At 40.1% G+C, this 23,025-nt stretch overlaps 1 protein-coding gene across 1 annotated transcript; it reads right to left on the bottom strand.

Annotated features, from left to right (window-relative positions):
- On the bottom strand, nucleotides 1–974 carry LOC120082081 (pectinesterase inhibitor-like). Its single transcript, XM_039037302.1, has one exon. The coding sequence runs from the start codon at nucleotides 776–778 to the stop codon at nucleotides 290–292; it is 489 nt and encodes a 162-aa protein (XP_038893230.1). The 5' UTR covers nucleotides 779–974; the 3' UTR covers nucleotides 1–289.
- Between the last annotated feature and the right edge of the window lie 22,051 nt (nucleotides 975–23,025).

The raw sequence follows: 23,025 nt of genomic DNA, 5'->3' as shown, positions 1-23,025 counted from the left end.
GTCGGACAATAAAGAAGGGACATGACCTTAAACGAGTTTATGGATTTAATCTATATTGGTGACTACTTACCTAGAATTTTAGATCGGACGTGAAAGTATGGTCATGTTGGTAGCATATAAGACATTTGAAAATATAATTGTGTAATTTTATTTGGTTATGGCCGTTTTGGATTATTATAACACGACAAATCGAAATAATTTGAGAGCAAAACGACACATCGGTCCGGCCACGCCTCCCTTAATTATTCGCCCATTCCTCTTCCTATAATTAACTTAAGCCATTGGAAAATTACTTCAACCTCAACAAAGAAGCCAAGTACAAGCAATTGCTAGCCAAACGTTCCAGCAGAGCGTCGGTGCTCAGAACGCCTAAAGCTTTCTTCTCGTCGCCGTTGTCCACCACCGCATCGTCGCACGTGGAGTAGTCAGTCAATGCTCCGGAGAGGCTGATTTTCAGGCTCGGAAGATCGTAGTTCTTCAAATGCTGCAGACTTTTCTGCAGATCGTCAACCGCGTCCTTGAAGTTCTGTTTGCATACGCTTAGAGATTTCAAATTGCCGACCGTCTGGCTCGATTCTTTCGCGTGATTTGTTTCGGAAATGAGGTGTTCGATGGCGGCCTTCAAGGCGGATTCCGGATCGGAGGCACCTTTCACGGCAGACCGGCAGAGTGCAGGGTAATCAGATTTGTCGCAGATGGTGGATCCGTGAGCTTGGCCGGCGAAGACAGCGACGGCGAGAAAGACGAATGAGAAAGAAACCAAATGCTTTTCAGCCATTATTGTTAATTAATCTCACTATAAATGGCTTTGATTTTTTTTAGGCTTCTTCCTCAAGGTCGGGATAGGGCAAAAATGGGGAACGGGCAGAGGGATGGATTATGTGAACTTGGCGGTGGTTTGGTCTTTATATGCTTAAATGGCAATGGCATGATTTTTGTAACTGTTTTTCTTAACTGCCCCAATTAGAACGGGTCGTATTTTGAGGCTTTCCTTCTTTCTAGACTGAGAATTAGTAAATAGCAGAATTTGCTTCTATTTCTTTTATTTGCCACAAGACTTCAGAAAAAGGTTAATTTTTAGTTTCCGAAATTTTAGAAAGGGATATTTTATGTCTTCAAAAGTGTAAAAAAAAAAAAAAAGTATTTTTAATTATTTTTTAATTAACACCCGACTTCGAGGTTGATAAAACATGCATTGTCATGTCAATGTATGCTCATTTAGACATCATTTTTATTTTTAAGGTTTCTCAAGGTAAGATCTAAATCCAAATCCAAAGGAGTTTTGAAGTTTGCATCACGTCAAAAGGAAGAGTCAATGTCTCATTTTTTCGAGTCAACCAATCGAGCTTGCAGAGTTTCCCTAAAAAGAGAAATGATCGAGTTGAACTCGCCATTTATACTCTGCAACCTCAAGGGTCACACATACTTTAACATTGTCGATATTACACATAATTCAAACGAGAGTCAAAAGATAGGGCTTTGAAGATAATCCCACACCAACAACCTTAAAGGTTAAACAATTCTCTCTATGCTTTGTGAACTAAATACTTTGTGTACTAACTTAGGTATCAAAGTGCACTCGATTCAATACCACATCGATGCAACTACTCTACCGAGTCAACTCTAACGTGTCTAGACCAAAGAAGTAGAGTTGGTGGTGCTCAACTTTTTTGCGCCAACTTATATTTATTAATCATTAGTATTTTTTTTAAAGAAAACAAATCAATAATAATGGAGTTTTAATTCATTGAATGTTTTTTATCCTATTCATGCATTTGAGGCGCATAAGCTGATTTATAAATGATAGTACACTACATGAAATCACACTTCTTCCGATGCCACAAATCGATGAAAAATGGTGGAAAATGCTTCGAGAGATCCTTTCCCGACGAAATATGGATCGTTGGGAGTTTGGTCGAGAAAAATCTGTCGGGAGGGAGTTGTTCGAGAACTCTCGACGCATGGATTGGGTATCGAGAGTTCTTGGAACTACCGATGCATTTTATACGACGTCAGCAGTTCCCTTAACTCCCGACGTCCTGTCCATGCATCTGGAGTTTTCGAACAACTCCCGACACATGATTTATGCGTCGGAAATTCTCGAACTCCCGACGCCCTATGCATGCATCGGAAATTGCGGAAAATTCCAATGCGCCAAAATATGCGTAGGGAGTTCCTTCATTAGTTGAATATTGACTTTTAAATTTTTTTAATTTATAATTTATAATTTGTAATTTTTTTAAATTTGATCTGAATAACCTATAAAACATCATTAACCAACTCAAACAAATTTACATAATAAATAAAACAAAGAAAACGAAGTCCATACTATAACAAATAAATGAAAAGTTACAATATCTTACAATAAAACAAAGTCGATACTAAATAAAAGAAATTTATTTTCAGAAATACATGGAAGAAATAAAATGAAAACAACGTCAATAAATACAGAAAAGAAAACAACATCTGGAACACAACATCTTGAACAATCGTCCAACCTTATCTCCGAACAGCATCTTACAATAAAACAAAAACATTCAAATGTCATAATCTTAAATATCCATAACACGTTCAAACTTCATAAACAAAAAAATTTACAAATGTCATAATCATCCAACCAAACTCCATAAATAAAAAATCTAAACAAAACTCACAAAACAAGAACATAAAACTCAAACCTTCTCCCTAAAACAATCTAAACCAATCTCGACCCACCCCCCACAACACATTCAAACTTCATAAACATTCATAAACACACAAAAACTTCAAGTTCAACAACAAAACGAGCAAAATGAGTATAATCAAACTCCACCCACCCTCCACGACAAACATAAAACCTCTCAAACAACAAAAAACACATAAAAACCTACAAATTCAACTCCAAAACGATAACAACTGAACTCTATGCACCCTTACAACATATTCAAACTCATAAACAAGAACGAACACAACTGCAGGATAGCCAACAATTCTTTATCATAAAGCTACTAAGACATAAAAACTTTGCTATCATAACTGCAGGATAGCAACATATTGTACAACTAAATAATGAAGTATTCATACCTAATTCGATGGGCCTCCTCTATGTGATCGTATCATGTCTTTAATCATTTTGTTCATTTCTTCCATTTGTCTTGCATGATCCTCTTTCATTTGTTTTTGAACGTCTTCAAGTTCCTTAATCCTTGACTGAGACTATTCGAAATTGGCTCTCAATTCCTTCATCTCCCTATCCGTTCCTTGAGTAGATGACAAACTCGATGAGCTGCTACCCCTTCTTGACTTAGGTTTAGAGTCCCAACCTAGGCCTTTTGCATATCCGGGTCGTCTACCTAAAACTGTCTCACAGATTTCATCTCCTGTTAGTGGTTGAGAACCTTCTGGAGTGGGGTTGGATTGTAATTCTAACATTTGATTTTAGACATATTAATTAAATATGTAAGTATAAGCGACTGAAGTTAGAAATGAAAAACACAAAAGTAAAACAAAAAATGTTACATGTGCATTTTCAGCTGCCTCGTTCACGAACTTGCCATCTTTAGAGTGTGTTTCCCTATCAACACGTCCTTTTTCTCGACCTTTCTTTGCTTACAACTCTGCTTGAATTTGCAGGAATGACTTCAATCTGCTTACATGGTCGAACGGTAATTTCTCTCTATTCTTTCTATTCGTCTCCAACATTTCCTATGTTTCACTAAAAAGATAAATAACAAATATTCTATAATAGTAAATGCAGTAAATGATACATGCCCTAAATTATTCTAACCTGAAATGCTTCACTTTCGAAGCAGTCACACAAAAAATACCAATCTTCTGGTCTATTTTTAAGCCAGCTAGGGAAGTTGGCACGTGCTTGTTGAGGGTCTCCACATTTCCTGTAATGTATGTGAAAATTTGCTCTAAATTCTTTGAAGGAGTTTTGCATTTGATGTTCTATAAAATGGTTAAGTCGTTGACTGGATATATCAAATACGAAATAAGGCTACAAAAGAATAAAAAAAAAGAATTAGCATATATGATGTTCATGACTCTTAGTCTACAATTGACTCTAAAAGAATAAACTTCTAACTTACCAACAATTGACTCTTAGCCAATTCTATAAACTCGTTTAGAACCTCAGCAAAAGTACGACATCGTACTGGAAATGCAGATCTCACGGAGACACCAATCGCATTACTAAATTGTGTTCCCTCTAAGAGTGTTGCGAGAACACTTCTGGAATTGTGTAACGGGCGTAAAGATAGTTTACGTCACTCCGCATTTGAGGTTGCCCTGCACACGTGCTTGAGGCAAATCCCAAGAAGTTGGAAAACCGGTCGAGGTTATGCCTCTTTATAGGCTACCCCAAAGGTACACGAGGGGGTTATTTTTATGATCTAACGGAAAATAGGATGTTTGTTTCAACGAGCGCTACTTTCCTGGAGGAGGATCATATAAGGGAGCACAGTCCACGAAGTAAAGTCGTGATGCATGAGCTTTCCAATGAAACTACTGAAACTTCAACAAGAGTTGTTGAAGAGCCTGCTACATCAGGAAGAGTTGTTGATGGGAGTTCATCTAGTAGGTCGGTTCCACCTCAAGAGTTGAGGGAACCTCGACGTAGTGGGAGGGTTGCGAACCTGCCCGTTCGCTATCTGGGTTTTACAGAAATCCTTGCTATGGTAGTAGATGGCGACGTTGAGGATCCGTTGTCTTATCAGAAGGAAATGGAGGATGTTGACTGGGATGAATGGGTCAAGGCCATGGATCTCGAGATGGAGTCGATGTACTTCAATTCAGTATGGGATCTTGTAGATCAGCCTGATGGGGTAAAACCTATAGGTTGTAAATGGATCTACAAGTGCAAAGGGGGTGTTGATGGGAAAGTACAGACCTTCAAGGCTCGGCTTGTGGCAAAAGGTTATACCTAGGTAGAGGAAGTTGACTATGAGGAGACTTTTTCACATGTTACTATGTTAAAGTCGATTCGCATCCTCCTGTCCATTGCAGCTTATAATAATTATGAGATCTGGCAAATGGACGTCAAGACAACCTTTCTGAATGGAAATCTGAGGAGACCATTTACATGGTGCAACCTGAGGGATTCATAGCCCAAGGTCAAGAGCAAAAAGTTTGCAAGCTGAATCGGTCCATTTATGGGCTAAAACAGGCATCTCGATCTTGGAACATACGGTTTGATACTGCGATCAAGTCGTATGGCTTTGACCAAAATGTTGATGAACCTTGTGTCTACAAGAAGATTATCAACGCTTCAGTGGTCTTCTTAGTGTTGTACGTAGACGATATACTACTTATTGGGAATGATGTAGGTTTACTGACTGTAGTTAAGAACTGGCTAGCAACCCAATTCCAAATGAAAGATTTAGGAGAGGCTCAGTTTGTTCTAGTAATACAGATTTTTCGAGATCATAAGAATAAAATGCTAGCATTGTCTCAGGCATCATACATTGACAAGATGTTGCTCAAGTACTCGATGCACGAATCCAACAAGGGCCTATTGCCATTCAGGCATGAAGTCACTTTGTCTAAGGACATGTGTCCTAAGACGCCTCAAGAGATTGAGGAGATGAAACCGGTCCCATATGTGTCTGTCGTTGGCAGTTTGATGTACGCGATGCTCTGTACTCGTCCAGGCATATGGTTACGCTGTGGGCATAGTTAGTCAGTATCAGTCTAACCTAGGCCAGGGTCACTGGACTGCAGTGAAGAACATCCTCAAGTATCTTTGGAGAACGAGGGACTACATGCTCATGTATGGTTCTAGGGATTTGAACCTTACTAGATACACAGATTCTGTCTTTCAGACTGATAAGGACTCTCACAAGTCCACATTAGGGTCAGTCTTTACTCTTAACAGAGAAGCTGTAGTGTGGCGAAGCACTAAGCAGGGGTGCATCGCCGACTCCACTATGGAGGCGGAGTACGTAGCGGCTTGCAAAGTTGCTAAGGAAGCTGTCTGGCTCAGGAAGTTCTTGACAGAACTGAAAATTATTCTAGATATGTCTAGGCCCATTACCCTATATTGTGATAATAGTGGTCTAGTAACGAACTCCAAGGAGTCGAGGAGTCATAGGCGCGACAAGCACATAGAGCGAAAGTATCATCTAATCTGCGAGATAGTACATTGAGGGGACGTGATCGTCACGAAAGAAGGAACAATTTCCAGTTCCTGTTGACCCGTTTACGAAGGCTCTCACGACTACAGTGTTTGAGAGTCACCTATGGAGCATGGGTCTACAGGATTTCCCGCGGCTGGACTAGGGCAAGTGGGAAATTTTTTTGTACTGGGCTTTTATGCTCTAGTTTATTGTTTTGTACTTTTTTTTATGTACACCCCAGTTTACTTTAGGACAAGTGGGAGATTTTTGGGGTTGATGCCCTAAATTCTCATATCCTGTAGTTTGTAAACAGTTTGTATGAACGCTTGTGTTGTAATATATGATTTTTGCTTCACATCTTGATTTTGCTCAGTTGTATGTTTTATTTGCTTTACCACAAACCAATAAACATAAAATCCTTAGTTATCTGTATGTAACTTAAGCAAGTATATGATGACATACAACTGGATTATGTCTTGAATGATAATCAAAATGGTTTGTAGTATATGAATATAGGAGGGAAAACTTATCTTGGTAACGCTACGGATGCGGCCCGCTTTATGGAATAGTTACAAGTGTTATGACTTGTCACAAATGGTCTGATCCTGATCATTCCTGTAGGGACATGCGAGTGGGGATGTCCTATACAAAGAGTTTGTATAGGACCTGACCATGAAGTATTAACATCTCGTTATATAATACTTTTCATGACAGAGACTTCACTTCATTAGGATGACCACCGGTAACATGACCTCAATCCTGAGTGAGTTGGGAACTCCTGCCATTGAGGGCGGTCCTTTGATTTGTATGGGTGCGAGTGTCGAGGTCGCCGATTCAAAACTATCATTTTGGGGATTCGTCTGATTAGGGGGCTGGGAACTCAGCTACACAAGATGGAATTCACTCCTTCCCCGAGGCAGGGGTAAGTAGATAGATAACTCACTTAAGGGTTGATTCCATGACTTGAACGATGTGGCGCCACACACCTTCTCTTGGCTTGAGAGGTGTTCACACATAGTTGGACTATGTTGTATTGTTCATTAGAGGAATCAGTGGTATTTAAGGAGTGAGATGTAACTACAGGGGCAAAACGGTAAATTGGCCCAACTGTACTTACGAGCATCTGTGAAGGGTCATCGTATTCATGATTGGTTATATCGATGGACTATGAAATATATCTATGGTAAGAAGAGTTCAACTATTGGTCTTTAGTGGAATGCATGACAGTTAACGGATGGTGGATCTCTTGGCTAAAGAGTTTAGTCAGCTATTCACGGACCGTTGGAGCTTCGAGCCACAGGTCCATTAGATCCCCTGGATAGCTTGGATTAAGTCGAGAATTAGTGTTTGGGTCAGCTTGAAATGTTCAAATTGACAAGAGAGAGTTCGATTATATATGATATACTTGGACTGGTTAATTATATATGATATAATTGGCTAAATGTATGAGATCCATTATTTTGGAGGAAATTAGATATAAATATGATTTATATCAAGTGGAGAAGAAATTACTATAGTAGGTATGTGATATCAAACTATAGGGTAAGAATATAATCATTATTGGCTAAATGTATGATATAATTGGCTAAGAATATAATATGATTATATTCATTAATTATATGACAATTGGCCGAAAACCTCTCCTTGTTCGTGCGTTAGTGGGAGAGTTCGAAGTCGGTTATTGTAACCGAAGAATAAAATGAAAAATTTATTTCATTTTGCAAAAAGTTCAAAAATTCGCAATTGGTGTGAAAATGTAACGATCACCTAGTTTGAAAGCCTATACGATAGTTGCTCATCATCTAAACGATCGTACACCCATTCCTAAACGATCGCTTAGCTTTCCTAAACGATCGCATAGCGTGCTGTGTTTTCTAAACGACCGTCTACTATTTATTAAACGATCGCTTAGTAAAATCTACATGATCGTGTAGCTTCTTCTAAACAATAAACATACAGCTATACGATAACTCTTTCTCTCCCACTTGCTTATCGTCTACACGATTTATCTTTTCTCCGACCTCTACCAAATTCACCAAAGACCACACTTTGGATTCTCACTCCGAGAATACCAAAGGCTCCAACTGGTGGTGTCGTCCCCGCTGTTCACTTGTTCGTGACTGTTCGTGTTGCTGCCATTCGTGTAGATGATTGTGCTGTTGCAGCCGACCAGTTTGTTGGGCGATAGAGTTCGCGTAGAGGTTCTTCCACTGCGTCTGAGTTCAACATTTGAAGGGGATCTTCAACTGGTATGAGAACTTTTTCCCTTATATTTTATTGTTCAAAGCATGCCGTTAATTAGTGTGAATTTGTATAACTGTCTGTTAGAATGTATGTGTTGTATTTCGGTCAAAATTAGGGGTGGTCATTCAAACCGCAAAAATCGAATCGTTTCTAAAAACCGAACCGAACCGAACTGAAAACTTAGTGAAATCAAAAAATTTGGTTTGAAGAAATTTTGAAACCGAATTAATTCGGTTCAGTTCGGGTTCAACCTTTCGAAAACGCGAACTGAACCGTTTTTAACTAATATATATATATATATATAAATTAAAAAAAAGAGTAAAACCGAACGCATTTAATTTAAAGAACAAAACCGAATTTAAAACCGAACCAAACCAAACCAAACCGCTTTTTAATTAAAAAAGAATATAACATGAATTTTTTAAAAATGCCAAAACCGAATTTGAAAACGAATCGAACTGCATCGGTTCGGTTTGAATCAATAAATCGGTTAGGTTCGGTTTTCACATTTTAAAAAATTAGGTTCGGTTCGTGTTGACCACCAAACCGAACCGTTTCCACCCCTAGTACAATGAAATCGGAAAGATACGATCGCGCTCATGGATGCTCTTCGTTAAGAGTTTCTTCAATTGGTATCAGAGCCAGGTTATGATATTCCAATTTCATTGTTGCAACGAATTACATATACATCTTGGTGGGTGCATGTCTGCTCTGTTTAATCGTTGAATTGATGTGGGTGTGCAGATTAATGGATTTTTTCATGGATGTTAGCCTCGGTTTGATTTAATTCTTTTACATTTTCGGTTGTTTGTAAAAGCCCCTCCGTTTTTTGGACATGAATAATCGTTATCGAGTTTGTAATTCAAAGTCTGTTAGAGTCTTGAGTCATTCTTGAAGAAGATTGGAGCAAAGGTTGCAATTCTTTGAGGAAGGAGGCGATCAAGGGTTGATCGCGTCGTGTAAACGATGGGTAAGGCGATCACTAAGTATCGGGTCGTGTAGACGATGGGATGCTCACGTATCGTTTAACGCGCACGCACACTAGACTTAGTAACTGACTAAACGATCGCTTAGTAAGACATGGTAAATCGTTTAACTTTTGTTGCGTTAAGCGATCGCCTAGACGACCAGGCTTTGCAGCCTCTTAGTGCGTGCATCCGCTCGTGGTCAGGTCTTATACAAACTCTTAAAGACGTTAACACTTTGTGGTCAGGTCTTATACAAACTCTTTGCATAGGACGCCCCCGCTTGCATGTCCCCTACACGAATGATCAGGATCAGATCATCCGTGACAAGTCACAACATTTGTGGCCATTCCACAAAGTGGGCCGCATCCGTAGTTTTACCAGGATAAGGTTTCCCTTCTATATCTATATACTAGAGACCATTTTGGTTATCATTCAAGACATGATCCACTTGTATGTCACCACAAACATGCTTAAGTTACATACAAATAACTAAGGATTTTATGTTTATTGGTTTGTGGTAAAGCAAATAAAACATACAACTGAGAAAATCAAGATGTGAAGTAAATATCATATATTATAAAACACAAGCGTTTGTACAAATAGTTTACAAATTACAGGACACGAGACTTTAGGGCATCAACCCTAACAATCTCCCACTTGTCCTAAATCGAAGTGGGGTGTACATAAAAAAAAGTACAAAACAATAAACTAGGGTATAAAAGCCCAGTATAAGAAAATCTCCCACTTGCCTTAGTCCAGCCACGGGCGATCTTGTAAACCATGCTCCGTAGGTGATAACTGGCAGAAATGCACGTTATCATAGTGCTAAGTTATTAAACAATGTTGGATTGCATTGATAAAATATGTTAAATTGCGTCCATTAAGCATAAATTGTATAATATTGCGGTCGCATGCGTTCAATGTATTAGAACTATTGAGTTTTGTATTTTTGTGTAGAAATGCGTTAACGCAATGCAAGATTGCAATCATAGGAAATCATTAGTCGAGCGCAACTTTACCGCAAGACTTTGCGTTGATCGCTCTCGCAAAAATTCGCCCAAAAGGATCGCCGCAACTTTGTCAGTGCAATATGGTGGGTGCATCTAGGTGAAAGGCTAATTAAGAATGATGGGACAGAAAGCTGATGACAGTCAAATCCAAATTAAGTTGACAGTTGATAACGGTCATAAAGTATATTCAGCTTTATCGGTAACAATCATTTGGCGCGTCAATCAGGAATTAAAGCTGTCCCATCTGTACAACCGGGAGAAAGAAGCCACCTTTCACCATTGATGCCCTATAAATACCAAGTGAATTCTTCAGAAAAGGGGTTGATCAGTTGACGAGTTAACCAATTGCTTCTATTCATAGTTTTCTTTTCCATTTTACGGTGGAGAAAGAGAAGAGTGGTGGCACCGGAGATCGCCTAGGGCAACTCGAGAGAGAACCTTGGGGCGTAAGAGCAGAGAGCAGGCCGACTCTTGCGAGAGCGAGAATATCTTTAGAGCACGAGTAGAAACAGTGTACACGCCTGACAGCAAGAAATTACTACCAGGCTTTTTACTATACTTGCATTGTTATTTTGTACTTCATCTCATATCTATTCAATGGAAGTTCTATTTGTACATCTACTCAGTTTCTTAATACACATGAGTAGCTAAACTAGTTGAATGAGTTGAGAAGAACTAAGCTAACATGACCTAGGAAGTTCATTGCTTGCGATTGTCTTGTTTTATGCTGTGCAAAATACCCTTTAGAGTTACTCGAGAGAGAATCTAAAGAAAGAACCAAATGTCTCGAGAGAGCTAGGTTAGAATTTGGACTCGAAAGAGCAAGATTAGGCTTGCATAAATAAGAGATAGGGACTTGGAGATTAGCTCTGTTTGTCAACTTGCATCGTATGCATCCTAGGAATGGGAATGATATTATGTGGTCACATATTTGTGTGAATGTCATGTTGTCATCGCATAAATAGAGATAGAGGTTTATATGTAAATCTTGTAGACTTATCGCATATTTATCGCATGCATTCTAGCCTTAGAAGCCATTGCATTCATGCCGAGAGATGGTTTACTATTGTATGCATGTTGCATGATCGCATTCTAGGGAGTGTTAGCCGAAACTTTTCTCAACCCGTTCACCGTATACTCATCGTATTTCCCGTTTAGCAACTCTTTTCAAACTCCGCCGCATTCGTTATTTATTTTTATCAACGCAAACAACAAACCCAACGATTTATTTATTTAATTGGTTACCGCAAGTCTTCATTAAAATCACCAACGCAACTATTTTCACAAGTCCCTGTGTTCGACCGTGGACTTACCAGGAAACTCAGAGGAATTTACACACTAATTCCGCTGGGGAAACTTGAGTGCAAACGCAATTCCATCACCGCATATCATCCATATTTCCATTACATAAAACAACACATCAAGTTTTTGGCGCCGTTGTCGGGGACTTCGGCAAAATAGTTTGTTAACGGTAATTTTTGTGATTTCTTTGCAGAACTCTCAATCTCTGGCGAACTACGACCCGGAGATTGAGAGAACATTTCGAAGGAGACTACGAGACGGCCAACAACAACCACAATCAGATAAAGATGAGACGGCGGAGCAGCCTGGAGGTGGAGCACCAAATGATAAGAATGTCATGGCGAATCCAATTATTTTGGCAAATGATCGCAATAGGCCCATTAGGGACTATGCATCGCCAAACCTCTATGATTTCTCTCTGGAAATCATGAGGCCTGCCCTCCACGGAAGTAGATTCGAGATGAAACCGATGATGCTGAGATGATTCAGACTGCAGGTCAATTCGGAGGAAGGCATGGCGAGGATCCACATGCCCACCTTCGAAGTTTTATCGAAATATGCAATACTTTTGTGTTCCCGAACATCTCTGCTGAAGAAGTTCGACTAACGTTTTTCTCACTTTCTCTCTGTAATCAGGCTAGGAAATGGGCTTATTCGCTCGAACCAGGAGAGATTACTTCTTGGGAGCAGGTAGTGGAGAAATTCATGAAAAAGTATTTTCCACCTACCGAGAACGCAAGACGAAGGAAGCTTATTACAAATTTTGAACAAGAGATGGATGAATCGCTCAGCGATGCTTGGGTAAAGTTTAAAAGGTTTTTTGATAATGGGCTACCAGAATGCCTTCAAATGGAAATTTTCTATCACGGTTTGAATCCCGCTTTGCAGACCACTGCCAATGCAGCAGCCGCTAGTGGTCTGCTTGAAAAAACTTACGATGAGGCAAAGAATGTCCTGGACTGCATCTCCAAGAACCATGAAGACTGGAGGGAGAGTGACTAGAGATTGAGACTTAAAGATTCTGACGCAAACAATGGTGCTATTGTTTCATCACAAAACCAAATGACCGCAATGACGAATTTGATTCAAGGAATGGCGATCAGCAGCCTAACACCGTAAGGTGGGCAAATCAATGCAATAAGTCAAAACACCGCAAGTTGTACGACTTGTGGTTATGGGCATGCGATGGAAGATTGCCCGCAAAATCCGCAGTCTATATATTTTGTAAAGAATAATCCCTTTTCAAACACCTACAACCTCAGGTGGAGAAACCAACCCAATTTTGCCTGGAAGAATCAACAAGAAAATTTTCAATCTGTGGCGCAAAAAGAAGGGCCACCAGGATTCTTCCAACGCAACAACAGTCAACAGAGCAATCAAGCAAGTAGCTCACAACAACCACCGCAATTCTCTTCTCTTGAGAGCCTATTGAAGCAATATATAGAGAAAAATGAGACAGTGCTTCAAAGTCAGGCTACGTCCATCCGCAACCTCGAATTGCAAATGGGCCAGATTGCGAATGAGCTGAAAAGTAGACCGCAAGGGGCGTTGCCAAGTTCTACCAAACTTTCACGCAACCCAGGGGGATCAGGTAAGGAGCAATGTTAGGTTGTGACATTGCGCAGTGCAAAGACCGAGGACTGTCTCTTATACACATCTAGATGTGTATAAGAGACAGGTCTAGCTATGCCAAGTTTCTGAAGGACATGGTAACTAAGAAGAGAGGCACTGGAAAATTTTCCATGGTGGCACTAACGCAAAGTTCCAAATCCATTATCCTACCGAAGATGAGTGATCCTGGTAGCTTCACTATTCCTTGTTCCATAAGAGGACTCTATATTGGGCAAGCCTTGGTGACTTGGAGGCCAGCATAAATTTATGTTGCTGTCAATTTTTAGACAATTAAATGTGGGGCAACTTGTGCCCACATTAGTGACTCTCCAATTGGCTAACAGATCCCTGGTTCATCCAGAAGGTAGGCTGAAGGATGTGTTGATCACGATTGATAAATTTATTTTGCCATTTGACTTCATCATTCTAGACTATGAGGCCGACAAAGATGTGTCCATTATTTTGGGGTGACCTTTTCTATCAACGGGTCGTGCTCAAATTGACGTACACAAGGGAGAAATCACTTTGAGTAAAGTCTGATGACAGTCAAATCCAAATTAAGTTGACAATCGATAACGGTCACAAAGTACATTCAACTTTATCGGTAACAATCATTCGGTGCGTCAATTAGGAATTAAAGCTGTCCATCTATACAACCGGGAGAGAAAAGCCGCCTTTCACCATTGATGCCCTATAAATACCAAGTGAATTCTTCAGAAAAGGGGTTGATCGGTTGACGAGTTAATCGGTTGCTTCTGTTCATAGTTTTCTTTTCCATTTTATGGTGGAGCAAGAGAAGAGCGGTGGTGCCGGAGATCGCCCAGGGTAACTCGAGAGAGAACCTTGAGGCGTAAGAGCAGAGAGCGGGCCAACGCTCGCGAGAGCGAGAATATCTTTAGAGCACGAGTAGAAATAGTGTAAACGCCTGGCAATAAGAAATTGCTACCAGGCTCTTTAATATACTTGCATTGTTATTTTGTACTTCATCTCATATCTATTCAATGAAAGTTCTATTTCTACATCTGATCACTCTCTTAATACGCATGAGTAGCTAAACTATTTGAATGGGTTGAGAAGAACTAAGCTAACATGACCTAGGAAGTTCATTGCTTGCGATTGTCTTGTTTTATACTATGCAAAATACCCTTTAGAGTTACTCAAGAGAGAATCTAAAAAAAGAACCGAATGTCTCGAGAGAGCTAGGTTAGAATCTGGACTCGAAAAAGCAAGATTAGGCTTGATAAACAAGAGATAGGGACTTAGAGATAAGTTTTGTTTTTCAACTTGCATCGCATGCATCCTAGGAATGGGAATGATATTATATGGTCGCATATTTGTGTGAATGTCATGTTGTCATCGCATAATTAGAGATAGAGGTTTATGTGTAAACCCTGTAGACTTATCACATATTTATCACATGTGTTCTAGCCTTAAAAGCCGTAGCATTCACGTCGAGAGGTGGTTTATTATTTTATGCATGTTGCATGATCGCAAAGCATGAACTCATTCTAGGGAGTGTTATCCAAAACTTTTCTCAACCCGTTCACTGCATATTCATCATATTTCCTATTTATCAACTCTTTTCAAACTCCGCCGTATTCATTATTTATTTTCATCAACGCAAACAATAAACCCAACGATTTATTTATTTAACTAGTTACCGCAAGTCTTCATAAAAATCACTAACGTAACTATTTTCACAAGTCCCTGTGTTCGGCCCTGGACTTACTAGGAAACTTCGAGGAATTTACACACTAATTCCGCTAGGGAAACTTGAGTGGACAATGCAATTCCATCAACGCATATCATCCATATTTCCATTACATAAAACAATGCATCAGTAGGTGACCTTCAAACGTTGTAGCCATGAGAGCCTTCGTAAACGGGTCAGCAACATTGTGCTCTGAAGTGATCTTCATGACGATCACGTCCCCTCGATGCACTATCTCGCTGATCAGATGATACTTTTGCTCTATGTGTTTACCGCGCCTGTGACCCTTGTCTCCGTGGAGTCACTACTGGATGCTATTATCACAATATAGGGTAATGGGCCTAGAAATATCTGGAACAACTTCCAGTTCTGTCAAGAACTTTCTGAGCTAGAAGACCTACTTAGCAGCTTCGCAAGCCACTACGTACTCTGCCTCCATAATGGAGTTGACGATGAACCACTACTTACTGCTTTACCACACTACAGCCCCTTCGTTAAGAGTAAAGACTAACACTAATGTGGACTTGCGAGAGTCCTTATCAATCTAAAAGTCAGAATCCGTGTATCCAGTAGGGATCAAATCCCTAGAACCATACATGAGCATGTAGTTTCTCGTTCTCCGAAGATACTTGAAGATGTCTTCACTGCGGTCCAGTGACCCTGGCCTGGGTTAGACTGATACCAACTGACTATGCCCACAGCATAGCAGATGCCTGGACGAGTACAGAGCATCGCGTACATCAAATTGCCAACGGCAGACGCATATGGGACCGCCTCATCTCCTCAACCTCTTGAGGCGTTTGAGGACACATGTCCCTAGACAAAGTGACTCCATGCCTAAGACATTGTTCTTACGATCCCAAAAGATCTTGTCAGTAGGCCTTTGTTAGAGTCGTGCATCGAGTACTTGAGGAACATCTTGTCAATGTACGATGCCTAAGACGGTGCTAGCACATTGTTCTTACGATCCCAAAAGATCTTTATACCTAGAACAAACTGAGCCTCTCCCAAATATTTCATTTGGAATTGGGTCGCTAGCCAGTTCTTAACTGCAATCAGTAGACCTACATCATTCCTAATAAGTAGTATATCGTCTACGTACAACACTAAAAAGACTACTAAAGCGTTGATGATCTTCTTGTAGACACAAGGTACATCAACGTTTTGGTCCAAGCCATACGACTTTATCGCAGTATCAAACTGTATGTTCCAAGATCGAGACGCCTGTTTCAGCTTGTAAATGGACCAATTCAGCTTGCAAACCTTTTTCTCTTGACCTTGGGCTATGAATCCCTCGGGTTGCACCATATAAATGATCTCCTCAAGATTGCCATTCAAAAAGACCGTCTTGACGTCCATTTGCCAGATCTCATAATTATAATAAGTTGCAATAGACAGGAGGATGCAGATCGACTTTAACATGGCAACAGGCGAGAAAGTCTCCTCATAATCGACTCCTTCTACCTGGGTATAACCCTTTGCCATAAGTCGAGCCTTAAAGGTCTGTACCTTCCCATTAGCACCCTGTTTGTGCTTGTAGATCTATTTACAACCTATAGGTCTTACCCGATTAGGCTGATCTATAAGATCCCATACTGAGTTGAAGTACATCGACCTCATCTCGAGATCCATGGCCTTGAACCATTCAACTCGGTCTACATCCTTCATTGCCTTCTGATAAGAAAACGGATCCTCAACAACGCCATCTGCTACCATAGCAAGGATTACGAACAGGCGGGTTCACAACCCTCCCACTATGTTGAGGTTCCCATAACTCTTGAGGTGGAACCGACCTACTAGATGGACTTCCATCAAAACCTCTTGCTGATGTAGCAGGCTCTTCAACAACTCTTGTTGAAGTTTCAGTAGTTTCATTGGAAAGCTCACGCAGCATGACTTTACTTCATGGACTGTGCTCCCTTATATGATCCTCCTCCAGGAAAGTAGCGTTCGTTGAAACAAACACCCTATTTTCTGTTGGATCATAAAAATAACCCCCTCTTGTACCTTTTGGGTAGCCTACAAAGAGGCATAACCTCGACCGTGGTTCCAATTCTTGGGATTAGTCTTTAGCACATGTGCAGGGCAACCCCAAATGTGGAAGTGATGTAAACTAGCTTTACGCCCGTTCCACAACTTTAAAGGTGTTCTCGCAACACTTTTGGAGGGAACACAGTTGAGTATGTATTTCGCAGTCTTCATTTCGAAACCACAAAACGAGTCCGGTAAGAAAGCGTAGCTCATCATCGAACGAACCATGTCTAACAAGATCCTATTTCTCCTTTCCGCGACACTATTTTGTTAAGGTGTACCCGGTGCTGAGAGTTGGGAAACGATTTCATGTTCTATCAAATAGTCCTGGAATGTCGAGTCCAAAAACTCTCCACCTCAATCCGATCGAAGTGTTTTAATCCGTCTATCCAATGCGTTTTCAACTTCAACCTTAAACTCTTTGAACTTTTCAAAGGATTCAGACTTCTGTTACATAAGATAAACATACATGTACCTGGAGTAATCATCAGTAAAACTGATAAAATACTCATAGCCACCTCGGGCTCGTACATTCATAGGACCACAAAGGTTAGAATGTTCTAACTGAAGAGGCTCCTTTGCTCTATAACCTTTTCCAGTAAAGCGTCGTTTAGTCATCTTACCCTCAAGGCAAGACTCGCACAGTGGTAAAGAATTTTCTTCTAACTCACTTAGAAGTCCATTCTTCACCAATCTCTGCATCCTATTGAGATTGATGTGCCCTAAACGAAGATGCCTAAGATGGGCATTTTCTTTTGGAGAAATACGTCAACGTTTAAGTTACGACAGTTTTAAACAATTCTGTGTTATGGAGGGAATTAATGGCAACGACCTTAGCACATATAAATTAGATTCCAAATCTGCTATACAAATAATAACACCATCTTTATTAATAAATGCTTTATCCACATTAAACGAAATAGTGTATTTACATTGCAATAAACACTTTACAGAAATAAGGTTCCTCCTAAGTTCAGGAACAATATATAAATCATTCAAAACTCAAAACCTATTCTTTAAAGCTAACTGGAGCCCTCCCACTGCCACAGCTGAGACGACGTGCCCGGTGCCTGCTCACATCGTCATCTCACTAGCCTCCAGCTGTCGCTAGGATCTAGCCCCTTGAAAATAAGAACAAACGTGGTTAGTGGCGCCCGAATAAATTATCCAGGCAGAATTATCATTCTCCACTAAACAAGTTTCAAGAACTAGTAAATCATATTCTCTTTGGGGCGACGGGCGGTGGGTTAGCAGGCGCCTTCCCTTTTCTCTTACCACCTTTCTTCTTCTTCCCCTTTGCAGAGTTAGAAGTAGAAGGTGCAGACTTCGTTCTTGAGGTCGAACCTCTATTGAACGTTTGGAGGATGAAGCAACATTTGTCTCATCCTTATTTCTCTCCTTACTTTTCAGTAAAGATTGGTAGGTCTACAACTTGTTGAGGAGAGTTGTAAGGTTATATTTCACTTTGTTAAGAATCACATTACTAACAAAATACAGGAAGCTCTCCGATAAAGAATCCATGATTATGCTAACCTGGTTGTCCTCATTGATGGTAGACCCATTCAACTCCGCCACATTGAAGTGGACCATCATGTTAAGCACATGTTCACGAACAACGGTGCCTTCTTCCATTTTGGAGTTGAATATATATTTAAGAGCCTCATGCATAGCTGTTCAGACGGTTGTTAAAACATCCCCCGCAGGGACTCCATGATCTCACGCGCCTAGACCATAGGCTCGTGTTTCTTGGCCAAGGCTTCAAAAAGACTTGCTAAGATGTAGGCTCAGGCCATATCATTTGCCCGTGTCCATCCCTCATATGCCTCTCGAACATTTCGAGCGACATTTAGAGCTGGAATAGGAGGACATATCTCCATAAGCGCGAACATGAGATCCTCGATGATTAGAATCATCGTGATCATGTGTTTCCATGTCGAAAAAGCTAATGTGGCTGTTGCCATTTTGAAAAAGTTGTTACTGAAAAATATAAATAAAACTTTATTAGATTTTTGCTAAACCACATTTAACCAATTAGTTTTGCAAAATAGTTTTTCAAGTACCCTAAGTGAAAGACTTCTATTTTGCAATGATGCCTCAGTGAGGCAGGACAAACGTCACCGGTGGGGTGATCAGATGCCTCTTCGCTGGGATGAGACAATCTCAACCATTTGGCAGAACCAACTTTTGAAACTGAACCTAATAGTTTCCATCTTTCGGTCCAGAATTGTTAACCTTTAACAATTCTGCGTATGTGTGACCCCTCGCTTTCGGTGCCAGAGTCCCGCCCTAATGAGCCCACCGTAGGGAAGAAGCAGATTAAGACAAGAGACTAAGTTACCTTATCCTCTTACAGGAGATCAAATAAAGAAACGCGTAAAACTGCCATCCTTTTAGGGGATACTTCCAGGGTGCCTCAAGGCGATACGCAATAACTTTATTCAACCCAACGAGGGAGACCGAGGGATATGCTGTCACACTTCCCACCCCCACTTACTTTGAGCACTTTCTCCATCCACCTTGATATTGATCTACCCAAACGCCGTCCGTTAGGGGGACACGCTAAAGGTGCCTCGAGGCCGAGGGTAGATCTCACGAGGTGGACGATTTAGAAGAAACGTGAAAGGTTTAAGTGAAACATCTTATGCCCTAAGTACCTCCCACTAAATGTTCTACCTAGGGATTTATTAACCTAGACAATCCGACTACTAATTTTAGTCTAAGTCGTCTTTTTAATTCCCACTCATAAACAACGTTTGTCTATGAAATATGAACAAGTTCAAGTAGTCACATTTAAATACTTTAATGGACTGTTCTTAACTTGCATGCATTTAAACTCGCTAATTAAATTAATCAACTTTCATTAACTGTTGGTCACTTCTCTAAAGACTAACAATTGCACTCTTCGCACCACAGATATATTTTTGTATCCATTGAATATAACCAATCAACAATGTGTTGACCCTTCAGAAATTGCTCAAAAGTACAGCTGGGCTAAAATTACCATTTTGTTCCTATAGTTACCTCTAACTTCTTATGTATTGGGGTTGATGCCCTAAAGTCTCGTGTCCTGTAGTTTGTAAAAAATTTGTACGAACACTTATGATGAATAATATAAGATATTTTACTTGACATCTTGATTTTGCTCATCTAAATATTTTATTTACTTTACCACGAACCAATAAACTAAAATTTCTGGTTATCTTTATGTAACGTAAGCATGTATGTGGTGACATACAAGTGGATCGTGTCTTAAGGGATAACGAAAATGGTCTGTAGTATATGGATATAGAAGGGAAACCTTATCCTGGTAACGCTACAGATGCGACCCACTTTGTGGAATAGTTTTAAATGTTGTAACTTGTCATAGATGGTCTGATCCTGATCATTCGTGTAGGGGACATGCGAGCGAGAGCGTCCTACACAAAGAGTTTGTATAAGACTTGACCACGAAGTGTTAACGTCTTGTTATATAACACCGTTCATGACAGAGACTTCACTTCCCTAGGATGACCATAGGTAACATGACCTCAATCCTGAGTGACTTGGAAACTCCTACCATTGAGGGCGGTCCTTTGATTAGCATGGGTGCGGGTGGCCAGTTCACCGACTCAAACCTACCACTTTGGAGATTCGTCTGATTTGGGAGCTGGGAACTCAGCTACACAAGATGGAATTCACTCATTCCTCGAAGTAGGGTAAGTAGATAGATAGCTCTCTTAAAGACTGATTCTAGGGCTTGAACGATGTGGCACTACACACCTTCTCTTGGCCCAAGAGGTGTTCACACATAATTGGACTATGTTATATTTTTTTTTAGTGGGATCAGTGGTACTTAAGGAGTGAGATGTAACTACAGGGGAAAACGGTAATTTGGCTTAGTTGTACTTACGAGCATCTGTGAAGAGTCATCGTACTCATGATTGGTTATATCCAATGGACGCAAAAATATATTTGTGGTAAGAAGAGTTCAACTGTCGATTTTTAGTGGAATGTTTGGCAGCTAACGGATGGTGGATCTCGTGGCTAAAGAGTTTAGTCAGCTATTCACGTACCGTTGGAGCTTCGAGTCGGTCCATAAGGTCCCCTTGGTAGCTTGGATAAAGTTGAGAATCAGTTTTTGGGTCAGTTTGAAATGTTCAAATTGACAAGAGGCAGTTCAATTATATGATATAATTGAACTGGTTAATTATATATGATATGATTGACTAAATGTATGAGATACATTAATTTGGAGGAAATTGGATATAAATATGATTTATATCAAGTAGAGGAGAAAATACTATAGTAGATATATGAGTCAAACTATATGTTAAGAATATAATATAATTATATTCATTAATTATTTAATTGGGCGATTATGTGATAATTGGCCGAGTTTTTCTCTGGATTCGTGTGAAAGTGGGAAGTTCGAATTCAGTTCTTGTAACTAAAGAATAAAATGAAAAATTGTTTTCATTTTTTGTAAGGGTCACAAAAGATATCCGAAATTTTTTTTTTTCACGGTGAGAAAGTATACGATCGCATAGTGTTGAGAGCCTATACAATAGTGCCCGTCTTTTTAAATGATCGCACACCCGCGTACTAAATGATCGCCAGCGATTTCTAAACGATCTCTTACGTTTACTACATGATCGCTTAGCGCCCCGAGCGAAACTTAACGATCGCTTACCATTTGATAGAAAATCGCTTAGCTAAACCTACACGATCGTGTACCCCGATCTATATGATCAAGCACACCCGACTATACAATAGTCTTCTACTAACACCTACTTGCTTATTCGTTCTACACGATCACTTTTCTTTCTCCCATCTACCAATTCCATCAAAGTCCACCCTTTGGATTCTCACTCCGAGAATACCGAGGGCTTCGAGAGGTGGTGTTGTCCCTGGTTCCTGGTTGTTCGTGCACTGCTGCTCATGTAGACGACCGTGATGCTGCTAGGCGATTGCTTGCTGAACGATAAGAAGCCTGAGGAGTTTGCTTCCGTTGGACCGAGTTCGATTGAAGATTGTCTTCAACTGGTAATTCTCTCGGTCTTTTTTATTTTATTTGTAATAGCATTTCAGTAATTAGTGATACAATGCATATATGTTTGTTAGAATGTATGTGTGGTAATTCTGTCACATGAAATTGGAAAGATCTGCTTCCACTCATGGATACTCTTGTTTAAGAGTTCCTTAAATTGGTATCAGAGTTAGGTTATTGATATTCCAATTTCATTAATGCAAAGGATTGCATATACATTCTTGGTGGGTCAGCATATCTACTCCCTGTTTAATTGTTAAACTGCTTGTGGATGTACAGATTAATAGAGTTTTCTGGGATGAAACCTCAGTTTGATTAATTCTTTTACATTTTCGGTTAATTGTAAAGGCCCCTGCGTTTTTGGTCATAACTAATTGTTATCAAGTTTGTAATTCAAAGTTAGTTTGAGTTTTGAGTCATTTGTGAAGAAGTTCGAAGCAAGGGTTGCTATTCTTTGAGGAAGAAGGCGATCAAGAGTTGAACAGGTCATGTAGACGATGGGGTAGGCGATCGCTGAGTATCAAATGCTCGAGTGTCGTTTAATGCGTGTGCGCACTAGATGATCGTTTAGCTTAGCAAGCTTCATCGCTTAGTACCTGACTAAACGATTGCGGAGTAAATCGCATGGTAAATCATTTACCTCTTCGCGTGTTAAGCGATCGTCTAGACAATCAGGCTTTGCGGCCTCGTTATCGTCTAAGCGATCGTTTAGCATTTAGCGCTATCGTCTAGTGTGCGCTAAGCGATCGTTTACCTGCGGCGTTTACTAAACGATGGAGCTTCGCTCGGTGGTTCAAGATGCGGTTCGCCTGTGAATCGATTTACTCGATGTCAAATGTAATAGATAGAATTATTTCATTCCGATTTTGTAAAGGTTCATCCCGGTCCATTAATCTTTGTTTTATTACATGAGATGTATGTTTTTTATATGTGATATGGTATGTACATATATAAAATCCCACCTTAGGTTATGCATTGGTCATGCATCATCTCTTTAATTATAAATGTTATAATTTAGGGAAGC

Source organism: Benincasa hispida, chromosome 7 (assembly GCF_009727055.1).
Source record: "Benincasa hispida cultivar B227 chromosome 7, ASM972705v1, whole genome shotgun sequence".
In the NCBI taxonomy this organism is placed as follows: domain Eukaryota; kingdom Viridiplantae; phylum Streptophyta; class Magnoliopsida; order Cucurbitales; family Cucurbitaceae; genus Benincasa; species Benincasa hispida.
The sequence above is the reverse complement of the archived record's forward strand: the minus strand, read 5'-3'. Positions and strand labels throughout refer to the sequence as shown.

Bases quoted from the DNA above. Each gene is read 5' to 3' on its own strand.
- LOC120082081 (XM_039037302.1), bottom strand. From the start codon at position 778: ATGGCTGAAAAGCATTTGGTTTCTTTCTCATTCGTCTTTCTCGCCGTC.